A 12,613-nucleotide genomic window follows, 5' to 3' on the forward strand; every position below is an offset into this window, starting at 1 on the left:
TATTGATTCACCTTTGTATTTATTTTGTTACGATTTTGAAATCCATTTTTTAACGCCAGATTCAATATATATTTGCTTCTGCTCTCTGGGATTATTTGCATTATTGGTTGTCCACTAAATTTGTAATTTTTTCTATTTTTTAATTTTTAATTTTTATTAGCTGGAAACGGGGGAATTTATTTATTTATTTTAACAATATGCAATTTTCTGCCACTAGGGGGCCTCTCAACCCAACCATAACAAAAGACTGAATTTGTTTTTTGTGAAGTAGTGTGGGATCATGGGAGTTTATATTTAATAGAGTGGTTTTCAATTATTAGTGATTATTATTATTATTAATTAGGTGAACAAATCACAGAGACATGTGAAGTTCCATCTCTATTTAATGGTGAATCCATCATGGTAATGACAGAGCCTGGTGCAGCCTCCTCTCCTCTCTACTGTGGGACAGATGAGCTTCACAGTGTCTCATCCCCCCTGAAAGAAGAATAGCTTTACACAAACATCTCTTCCAAGCTTCACAACTAAAAACAGAAGCAAGTAGAAATAATGTGATAAATGACCCTGATTCTAAGCAGCAGTGGAACAGAAAGAGGCTCCATCATTTTCAACCCATTTCAATTTGGCATTTTAATGGCAGATTTTTATAACACCTCATCCATTAGAAAGTCACCACCACTAGCCCCCCCCAAAAATTACAAATATAACAGACAATACTGGCCACAGGAAAATAAAACTGTTAATACACATGATGCACGTTTTCATCGATCTCATGAACCGGGTCGCCTGAAGAGATCCAGACTAGTTGTAGACATGAGCAGCGTGCTGCTGGACCATCAGCCTTTTCTTCTACAAATGTTAGGATCCATCTATCTATCCATCTTATTTTGTAGTTAATTAAATGAGCAGAGAGTTTTAATCACACAGTGAACCCGGAGGCGCTGAGCTCAGAAAGGTTAGCCCTGTTTGATCTACCAGGGTTGGCGGAGCTGGAGCCTTCCCATTAACAGAGCTATATGTTGTTAGAAGCCATTGTAATGTAGCTCCAGACAGACAGACAGACATACAGACAGACAGAGTAGCAACGCTGAAGTAACACCACTAGTTAGAAGTCTTTACAGAAACAACTCCTCATAACATGTGAGTAAGGCGAGCTTTGACTTGACGACACGTCCACAGCGGCAGATGAAGCGGTGACATCATCAAGCTCTCACACGCCAGCTGACTGACTGACTGACTGACGTACGGAGCACCTACAGCAAAAACAATCAGCTTTAAAAATCAAAGGAATCCCTCCTCAATCCGTCCCAAACACACACACACACACACACACACACACATACACAGGACTCGTCAGAACAATGCTGCATTCGTGTCACGTGGGAACAACCGACATCCAGATGACTTTCTCTTGTACACACTTTATTTGCGACCCGACCAGCTTTCATCTCACAAACACACAAACTGAAGGTACATTTTCAGAGAATTTGCAAAAGCGTCAGCACAAACCAAAAAGCCAGCAGTGTCCCGCCATAGTACGACAATGGAAACACCAGTATACGGCATGTCAAAACAACATTTTCCTTCAGTTCTCCAACAGTGTTCTCCACTAGGAAGTTCATATCTCCCATCTTTCCCCACGGGACATGAATGCAGCATTCAGCACCAACTTTTCTCTGTCCGTCTTATGAAATGCTCGTCTACAGGAGATGGCAGCACCCTCGGGTGCATTCCTCGAAAGCTCTGAGAGCGTGTTCGGCTCCGGACCGATCACTTCAGGATGAAACGTTAACGGCCTTCGGCCTCGCCGCCCGCTCACTGCTCCACTTCGGGCGCGTAGTCGGGGCGTCGCGTCTGGACGATCTTCGGCCGCAGGGGGCGGGGCTTGTCGTCTTGGTCGCTGTCGTCGGGGGCCGAGCTGTCGCCGCGCTCGTCATCGCAGACGTGGACGACGACGCTGGGGGTGGTGGGGGTGGCGGTGTGGATCTCGTACTTGTCCCCTGGGAATCACACAGAGAAGAAGTACAGTGGTCACTATGCAGGACTACAGAAGGACCCGGATGTAGGAGGACGAGGTCTCAGTACTCAAAGTAGGGATGCTAATTTTGAAAATTTGTCTTAACCGATAACCTACCCTCGTTAACCAATTATTAACTGACAAGACGGGAGCAAACTTCCTGTATCTGTAACGCCGGCTCAGACTCTCTCAAGGTGGACCAGCTTTTCTCCTTAAAGTGACGAGTTTTTCTCAGCTTTTTAATTAATTATTAACATTTCTTTTTAACCGTTTTAACCGACAGCGTTAATCGGTTAAGATGCTTAATGTCGGTTAACGGTTAAACGGTTCATTATTAACATCCCTAACTCAGAGCAAAGTGAAGAGCAAAGGGAAGTTGAACAGAAAGCACAGGTGTCTCAGCCCAGGTAGGCTGACGACACACTCAAAAGAACACCAGTGTGGTTCTATGACACGTCACCTTGGAGGCTCATTATTGGCTGATTCAGAGCTAGAGGGAGGGCGCTGTGGGCGGTCCTCAGTGGAGTCACCGCTCCTGAGTCACACTGGGTTTCTTTACACAAAGCTCCAGTCCAGCGTTTCACTAAGAATGGTTGGAGTCACAGGTTGGTGTTTGGGACCATTGTGAAGACCATGTCCTCCCTCCAACGGCACTTTAGTGATGCTTACAGTATCAGCTACAACCGAACTATGGCTACTCTTGTTCCACTGGGAAAGGTCAAAGACTCTCCACAAATCAATCCTAATAACTAGCCTGCTAGTTAGCATCCACACACACTGGCAAACAGACAAGGTTGTAGTTCGTGGTGAGTGTGACTGCATCACTGTGGGCGGTCTGGACTGGTTGCCTTGGCGACAGAGACGTATGGGGTTGTTTTGATCAACACTCCTATCATTAAAGAAGTGGAGATTAACCCTTTAATCGTGCTGTTGGCTCAATGCTCCGGAATGAGACCTGCACAGAGACGGAGGGGACCCGTCTCTTCACACTCCAGGATGTCGTGTGTGTGTGTGTGTGTGTGTGTGTGTGTGACGTACCTGGTCCTAGCTTGGAGATGGCGCACAGCAGGTCGTAGTTGACGACCGGCGTGGGGTCCAGAGACTGTGTCCAGCCGACCGGAGGGGAGGCGGGGGGCGAGATCAGGAACTGTTTATCCGGCTTGGGGGGCTCCAGCCGAGGACTCCCTATGTGGACGGACTGCAGACAGACGGACACAAGTGAGTGGACTAAACCTACACTTTGACTCTAGACATAAATAGAACCTGGCGACTCTGTAGAAGGCTGAAAATGTGTGAGGTGATGTTAATAAAGACCCTGTGATGGTCTATAGAGGTGTAGAGGAGGAGTTTTAAAGACGCTACCTGGGCAAAGTAGAGTCTCATCTCTTTGCCGTTGAAGTCGGTCTTGTGGAGCCGGAGTCTGGCCTCGGCTGCAGCCAGAGCATCACTGAAACTGATCCTCACCCGCCGGAAAGACTTGAAGTACTGGAACTGCACCTCCGGGTCGAATGAGCGGAACAAGGCCTCGAAACTAGCCTGAAAAAAGAAAGATGGAGGGAGAGTGGTGAGAAACACGGGGAGGAAGAGGAGGCTTGAAATCAGCTTCTACAGCAGTTCCACTCTATTTGAGCTCTTCTATCTCTTGTTATCTAAAAATAGGAAACCCCACAGAGCCAGAGGCAGCCATGAATACAGTTAGGAGACTTGAAGTCACTATGAATAAAACAGATAAAAATAGCCTCTATTAGCAGATATTAGATCTGTCCCTCCTCCGAGAGTCGGAGAGGAAGAGCCTCAGTTTTACAAAGATGACCAGTCAGTGTTACAGAAGCTGAGGAAGAGAGGAACATAAAGTGGACAAGTGATCGTGAGAGGACTGGTCCATTACAATCCACACACTGAGATTGAACATTTTGGATGCTTGTATGTAGGGATGCACCGATACCACTTTTAAAAAAAAGGCAGGGACTCGTCTCTGCAGAAGACATCGTCATTATGGGGGAATCCTGCTGTCCAGCATCGCTGTGGCTGTCTGCTGTCTGCAGCAGCTCAGCATTTTGTCTTGTACATGTCGGTCAAGTCCCAGATATGTCAGAAAACCAAACGTTGTTGTGTCTGGGTTCATAACGCCACCCGGCGGCGAGCTGTGTTCGCATACAGTCCCGTTGCACTGACTGTATATAGAAGCCACACGTCACTACTGCGGTACGAACCCAAAATAAACAGATTTGTGCTGTGATTTAATATCAATAAACAGATCAAAATGATGCTGAAATACCTACATCATGATGCTGATTAGTAAAAAGTCTGAATTCATGCTTTGTCAGGTCTGTCTGCAAGACGACAAGCAAACAACTGTTAAAATGCTTGTTTTCTGAATGGAGTTTTGGATGGATCAGTGCCAGGCTAAGCAGCTGCTCCATCCAACACTCAACATGCCGTCCTCTAGGAATAAACACGGCAGCGTCTGTGGTTTCTACACAGAGTTTGGTCCGGTCTCTGTACAGAGATGATGGACTATCGTAGCTCTGGGTGACCACAGACACATACAAGATTTATTTATGCTCATGTATTCGTGCAATGAGCATAAATAAATCTCATTTCCATATATGTTTCCCAACCAAGACAAATGAAGAAGGGGTTTGAAATGAACTGTTGCAGTCATCAGCCGTGTTCGAGGAGTCATCGCTGCCTCCTGCAGTGAACAGTCATCTGGACTGCAGTGCAGCACGGCAGCAATCGGTGGCCATGGACTGTGCAGTGAGTCATGATGAAGGAGCACTCAGCCTGTGGCCTTAGGAGCGCTTCATCATCATCATCATCATCATCATCATCAGCAGCAGCATCATCACAACACACTTCAACCCAACCCCTTGTGTGAAACTCAGACAATCCTGTCCGAAACCAGTGGTTTCTATTATCCTGCTAACGACCCCACAGAGGTTAAACTCCTAGGTTCCCCTGCCATTCAGCCAGAACTGAAGGAGCTTCTTGGATGTGCTTCAAGAATCTAAACCACGTCCAGGTGCTGCTGATTCAACCCTTACTCGGATACCATGACCTGGATGACTGAGAACCTTCACAAGCAGACAATCCTGCTATCAACATTTCTCTTCCCAGGATCCTTATTGTAAAGGCTCTCCAGGGATATCTACAGTACACTTAAACATAGTAGAAGTAAAACCCTTAACAGGAAGTAGAGGAACGGCTGTGTAACATCAGTGCAGTGTCCGTTTAATAAACACATATTGATAGATTCCACTGAGAAGAACAGAATGTTCTCTTGGAAACAAACTAGTAAAGAACGGTGGCTTCAATCCAAGAATAAATGTACAGAAGTGAGCTGAAGGGAAGCTGGTTGGACCGCTCTCTTACCTGTGCCTCGGGACGGTTGAACACTTCCTGGTTGGTCACCGAGGCGACCAGGCAGAAGCGGTTACACTTGGTGGTCTTGATGTGCATGATGGGCGATCCGGGGAGCCGAAACCTTTTCCACCAGATACCTGAGGTCAGGGCGCGACGGGACGCCGAGGCGGTCTTCAGCGGTGGCGAGGGCGACGGCGGTGGCGGCGATGGCGATGAAGAGGAAGGGGGAAATCGGGGAGATCGGAGGTGCGTTGACTTCCCCAGGGTGACAGAAGGAAGTGAAACCGGTCCGCTTTTACACGTGGTTCTTCTTCTGTGGTGGGAACGGCAGTAGTTTCTCTTCTTTGGCTTTCGCACTGAACCAGTGCACGATATCAGACACACACTACGTTCAAGTGACCTCGGTCAGCACGTAGCCTCCTAACCCACATTCCAAGGTTATGTAGTCTGGATCTCCTGCAGCAACACTGAACTACAGCTTCTTCTTCTTCTTGTGCTCCTCTTCCTCCTCTTCTCGGCTCTGCAGCAGCTCACTGAAGGAATCTTCCAGAGATTTTGGGTGTGGAGAGCCCAAAATGTCTTCTATAAGCTCACTCTCTCCCCTCTCTCTCTCTCTCCTATTCTGCTCCACAGCCGCTTAAATGAGCTCCTGCCAGCCGATGACGCATTACCCACAATGCCCCTCCCTCTCCCCATCCTGGTCTCATTCATTCGTTCATTCACCGCGAGCCAATCGGCTGCGGGAGAGGGAGGGACAGCCTCTTTCAGTTCTTTCTTCCTATCCCTGTACTGACAGATACTAGCCAATGCTGACTAATCAGACAGAAAGAAGGGCAGTGTGTGCGTGTGTGTGCGTGTGTGCGTGTGTGCGTGCGTGTGTGTGCAGAGAGAGATACTGGAAAATAATGACATCACCGCTCAGCAAACGGTGCATTATCGTGCTTTCTGTTGCCTTTAAACTCCTTTGTTGAGTGGAAAACATGAGACAATGAGCCTGTCACCTCTTGATTTCACTCACATACCAAAGACGGATCAGCTGACTGCTGAGTGCACGGCGTGGAAAACACGTGACAGTCTACGTTAACATGGATGAAGCTGAGACAGAGAGACAGAGAGACAGAGAGGACAGCTGACAGACGAAGAGGGGATACAGGAATAGAAAATAAAAAAGAGTGGAACGAGAGACGTGACCGGTAGAAGAATGCAGGATGGAGGGATGAAGGGATGAAAAGCAAGAGGTGGGAGAGAGGTGGTGCTCATGGAAAGTATGCACTTTGATAACATGCTTTTATGAGGTATTAATAGCAGAGAGCTTGAAGTGGAGGGGAAGTGTGTGTTCAGCCAGCAGCAGGAAAAACACGACCAGGCTGTGCAGCCACTCCACCAACGCTTACACCTGTGTGTGTGTGTGTGCACACTTAAACACTTCTTGGTTGGGAGGAACAGGTTGACACAGTTGAGACAAAGCACAGTCCTGGTTTACTGCGTTCAACCGGCAAATCAGATTTTTAGACACAACAGAGGAAGCAGCACATAATTCCACTGGCTGTCAGACAACGTCCACAGTACCAGGACACCCTGGACCACGCCAGTGTTACAGTCAGACAACGTCCACAGTACCAGGACACCCTGGACCACGCCGGCGTTACAGTCAGACAACGTCCACAATACCAGGACACCCTGGACCACGCCAGCGTTACAGTCAGACAACGTCCACAATACCAGGACACCCTGGACCACGCCAGTGTCACAGATGTCACGTTTTTAGAATTTTGGCATCGACTTGGTACCGAAGTATCGGTTCTCCTGACATCCCGACTTTGGAGAACCCATCCACCTGCTGCTCCATGTATTAGATGTGACTGTGCAGACACAGAGGGCCTCAGCACCTGTTGGTGACAGGTGACACACACACAGCACGGCTGGTGGCCATCATAAACTATTAGACTAACATGTCAACATGGTGTACATCATGCCTGTGGCTCAGGTGTTAATGCACGGTGACATGATTAATAGCACTGTCCTCTGTGCGTGTGTGTGTGTGCGCTGGATGGAAAATAAAGTGGTGTAAAGTTGGTGAAGCTGATGCTCTCATGGAAGTGTTGTTTGTTGATGTTAAACATTACCGTGTGAGTATGTGTGCGTAGGTGCTAATCATCTCCAGACCTCACCCCGCTGTGGCCGCTCTCTCTCTCTGTGTGTGTGTGTGTGTGTGTGTGTGTGTGTGTGTGTGAGAGAGAGTGTGCACGCTCAGCCCTGCATTTTTTCCATCCCTATGTTTTTGTTTCATCTTCCCATTTTTTCCATTCTCTCACTAGACAGATAGGCAGGCAACACGCACGTACACACACACAGACAGACAGACAGACAATTGGCAATCATGTACGGCAATTTCTTCCTACAACACAATCATGTGTTAACTTCGGATAAAGCCCCCTCAGCGCCGTCTGTCTGCATGTCTTCAACCACTGAAAGACGCACTAAAACACTCCGTTGTACTTTTAGGTGGATTCCAGTTCCTTCAAGTCAAATTCCAATGACACATCCTTATTTTAACACCCGCAGCCGTCAACAGCTCTGGGTTTCAGTCCTTTCAGCCAGACTCCACTGACTGGTTGTTTCCTGGTGGCTTTAACACCGTTCCACAGGGCCTGGAGCACGATGACACACGTGTCCCTGTTCCAGCTCTCTCCGCCAGAATACCAGCAGTGTATCTGTCACTCTTCCCTGGAGTTACACTAACCCTGAGTCAGTGCACATCCAGCACAACACAACCGGCTCACATTTTCCATTTGGCCTAGAACTTGTTTGTCTGTACTTCTTATCCATCCATCCACGTCTGACTTGCTGATCCTGTTGTGCTATTCACTGCCATCACACATCTATAGTCTACATTATTTGTGTATTTTTGCATCAGAATAATAACGTGACCCCCAATTTGAATCGGATTATGTCTTAAATCTTGTCAATCTCTTCCACAGCTGCCGCTGGGTGTGTCTCGCTGGAAGACTTGCCTGCCCGTTCAGAGGTTTTCCCTGACCTAAAATCTGTTCTTCCATGCTGCTTTATTAGTGCTGATATTAGTAAGCGGGCTCACAACAGTTTAACTTGCAAAACACACATTGGAAAATACACTGCTTCATTCCTGTAAAGTCACACATCTGAAAAAAGTCCTGTTGTTATGGGCCTGGCTCCAAAAATACACACTCTCCGTGCAACAAACACAAAGCACATGGCTAATCATTATGCAGAATGACATCATTGGACTTTCCCGTCTCCTTACCTTGAATGCCTTAGTTGGTTGGGTCGGTTAGGTTTAGATATGAGGAGTGACAGTTAGGTTTAGGGTAGGAATATCAGGTTTAGCCAACCAGAGGCAGAGTAGGGCGGGTCGAGCCTAGAAAGTAAAGTGGTATCTGTGCCGTTTTGCGAGTACAAGTACATGAGCACAGTATCGGACCCGATACTGGTATCGGTATCGGTGCATCCCTAAAATGTATATAATATAACCAGGAAAGTCAGATGACGTCATTTTGCACTATAATTAGCCATGTGCTTCTGTTCGGGATAACGGGCTGTCGGGACGTTTTTCAGACTGTTGTGGTTTTGGAATAATGGGCCGTCAGAACCATGTCACGGCACCGTTCTCATCATATTCTCAGACTTCCACTGCCATATGCTTTCATTATTAATATAGAACATAACGTGGTGAAATATACTGATGGTAACCAACAGAATCACCAACAAGTTTCCATTACCGCCTGAGATCCAACGACTGCTTCTCTGTAATTGTTGAAACTTGAAACCAGAGGATGTTTACCATCTTTTATTTTTAAAAAAAATGACTGAAATGATTATTTGATTTTCAAAACAGTTGCCAATTCACTTTCTGTGGACTAATCAAACACATAAAAACGTTTTTGATAAAGATCACTTGAATTTTGGTTATCAAAGAATTGTGACCCAGATATGGAGTGGGCGGAACATTTTACAGTGTAAAAATAAACGTGGCTCTCTGGTGGAAAAGCTGTAATAGTGATACTGTACTACTCTGTCATTTCTGTGCTGATAGACCACAAACAAGGGGCCCCTTGTTGGCTTTGCTGTTTTATACAGGTAATGTGTGTAAATGATCCCTTCCTTCTTACTTAACATGAGCTCATTCCACTGAAGTACACTCATCCCTTAACGGAAGCAAGACAACTGAGAGTTCGGAAGAATTCGTGAACCATTACACACACCCTTAGTGGAATATTCTGTCATACGATACGGATCAGCTGACCCCTCAGACCCAAGTGGGAAAGTAGCAGGGTCATGGAAGAAAGGGAAGAAGGGAAAAAACAACAACAAAAGTCATTTTTTCACCAGATGCCCTTTGCCCCGCTCCTCTACTGTTTTTCCTTTTCCATCGACGTCAGCAAGGGCATGGTTTAAAACCTGGCCCTACTGGTTGTCGTTGACGGGTTGACAATATCCTCCTTATTGTAGACATCATCCTGCCCCACAGTCAGTATGAAATTCAGACTGTATGTCTCCATCCTGGAGAAGATGCATCACAAACTGTGGCGAAGGGTTGAGGCTAAAATAAGCTGTGTGTTCAACAAAGGCTTCAGATCCCTATTTGTTTTGTTCTGAGGAAATCTTCAGCATTAATATTCACGTTCCTCCTCTAGTCATCAACACCGAGAAATTTTTTCAACTTCAGCAAACATAAATCAACCTAACCCGGGGGTCAGCAACCTTTAACCAAAAGAGCCATTTTAGGCAAAAAAATTAAAAATTAAAAAATCTGTCTGGAGCCGCAAAACATTTGAGCATTGTGATGAAGGTAACACAGCTTATAGTCTAAGTATATAGTATATAAGTCTAATGCAGTGAGGGCCAAAGAGCAAATGTACTACGGAGCCACATTGAGGGAAAAAACATCTGAGATTTACAGAATAAAGTCAGAATATTATGAGAATTAAGTCATAACTTTACCAGAAAAAAAGTCGTAATATTACGAGAATAAAGTCATAACTTAACGAGAAAAAAATAAAAACACGTAAAATTACTACTTTATAATATTATGACTTTATTCTCAAAATATTACGACTCTTTTTCTGGTAAACCTATGACTTTGATCTTGTAATATTCTGACTTTATTCTCTAAATCTCTGATTTAATTTTTCCTCAATGTGGCCCTAATACTCTGTCGTACCATAGACCTACAACAGTGATAAATAAAAATAAAAAATGTAAACAAAAAACAGTTATTTATTTCCATTTTTTGAAAACCCACAGGGAGCCACTGGAGAGGTGCTACAGAGACGCAGGTAGCTGACCCCTACCCTAACCAATGTCAACAGTCACAAAAACCCTCAAATAGATCCATACTATGTGCACTTTGCACGATTTTAAAAAGGTTAATGATAAAATTAACGTTCACAAAACAAACAACCCGAGCCATTCCTTCCTGGAAGTGTAATTATTTGTCTGGGAGCTGAAATCCCAGTACAAGTTGGCCAATTTCAGTCAAATAATCCTGATAAATATCAGCACTGAACGGATTGTTCTGTCTAAAATTAATGCGGGAATCTTAACTGTCAACAACTATCAATGTGATAACAATGTCATATTTACTTCAAGTTCTACCCAACAAGGCAACGGCACTGACCCTGCTTGGCAAAAACATAGCCAATATGAGTTAATGTCTGTACTTATGGCATAGTGGTTGCTAATAGGATAAGAGGTGCTCTAATCAACAAGAGCATCTGCATCCCAGCAGGAACAGTGATTCAGACAACAAAGCACCTCTCCAAAATATGTGTATATAATAAATATATATATACATGGATCCTAGTTCAAAGAGTACTGCTGTGGTTAGGAGTTACTTTATAGCTTATATATATCTATAGATATATATCTATAGATATACACATATATCTATATAGATATATACACATATATATCTATATATATATAGATATATATTTATATATGCATATATATATACATATATATCTATATATATGTATATATATATAGATATATATACATATATATCTATATATATATACACACACATATATATATATATATATATGTTTATGTGTGTGTATATATATGTTTATGTATGTATATATATATATATATATGCATATATATATATATATATATATATGCATATATATATATATATATATATATATATATATATACATATATATATATATATATATACATATATACATATATATGTATATATATATATATATATACATACACACACATATATATATATATATATGTTTATGTGTGTGTATATATATATGTTTATGTATGTATATATATATATATATGTATATATATATAAATAAGCTATAAAGTAACTCCTAACCACAGCAGTACTCTTTGAACTAGTATCTCCATCTAGTGGTCTAAATCCACTCCAGTGTGCATCTCTAACATCACTCAGAGAGACATTACAGGACAATGTGTGTATGGACATGCAGAGAGAGAGTAGCACCAGACTCCATTCAAAAGTCTGGTGATTCAGCGTTTCCTTGCTTCGTTTGCTGAAATCCACATCTCACAGGACATTACTTTAAACATGTTACACATCCAAAAGCGACACTCTTAAAGTCGGCGGACATCTAAACACCCAACAATGCAGGAATATGCTGAATAAAGTGTTTAGTAAATGGTCCACCACCACCTCTCAGAGAGGATCCTTACCTTCAGACTGCCTTCACTGAACAAGCCCTCCGGTACTTTGCAGGCTATCAGGGCGTTCGGTAAATCGGTAAACTTGACGTCCACCGTCGCCTCCTCTGCTCCACCACCAGCTTCCTCTGCCTGCTGCATCTCTCTGTGATGTCTTCCTCCAGACAGACAGCTGCCTCTTCACTCAGTTAGCTCACAAGCTGCACTAAGCTGGCTAAACTAACCAGGATGTTGCGAAGAAACCGAGATATTTCCGTGAATATCTTCTCCCGGTTGGTTGTGGGTGAACGGTGGTCGGTGACCGAGTTGTTACTGTGATAAATATCAGAACAAAGTGCTATAATATGAACTATAAATGGACCGGTAGGACCGGGATAGGTGTGTTAGCCGCGGTGTTAGTTTAGCTTAGCCTGCCGCAGAGGAGACAGGAGGTGACGTCATTAGAACAGCAGCTTCTTCTCTTCTTCTTCTGTTGGGTTTAATGGTAGCAACTTCTTTTTTTATTCTCTATATTTGATATGTACA

General features: G+C 44.2%; 1 protein-coding gene across 2 annotated transcripts; it reads right to left on the reverse strand.

The window, feature by feature from the left end:
* Positions 1-365: 365 nt before the first annotated feature.
* On the reverse strand, positions 366-12,544 carry LOC119483830 (calcipressin-1-like). Of its 2 annotated transcripts, none has more exons than XM_037762335.1 (4): positions 12,101-12,544; positions 3,380-3,553; positions 3,056-3,215; positions 366-2,000 (listed from the first exon to the last, which is right to left on the reverse strand). In XM_037762335.1, exons 1-4 carry the CDS (start codon positions 12,227-12,229, stop codon positions 1,816-1,818), a joined length of 648 nt encoding a protein of 215 aa, XP_037618263.1. In that variant the 5' UTR covers positions 12,230-12,544; the 3' UTR covers positions 366-1,815. The 2 variants fall into 2 exon arrangements, with proteins under 2 accessions (XP_037618263.1, XP_037618264.1); XM_037762336.1 differs by lacking the exon at positions 12,101-12,544 and adding an exon at positions 5,393-6,016.
* Positions 12,545-12,613: the final 69 nt, after the last annotated feature.

The sequence above is a fragment of the Sebastes umbrosus genome, chromosome 24 (assembly GCF_015220745.1).
Source record: "Sebastes umbrosus isolate fSebUmb1 chromosome 24, fSebUmb1.pri, whole genome shotgun sequence".
Taxonomy (NCBI): Eukaryota; Metazoa; Chordata; class Actinopteri; order Perciformes; family Sebastidae; genus Sebastes; species Sebastes umbrosus.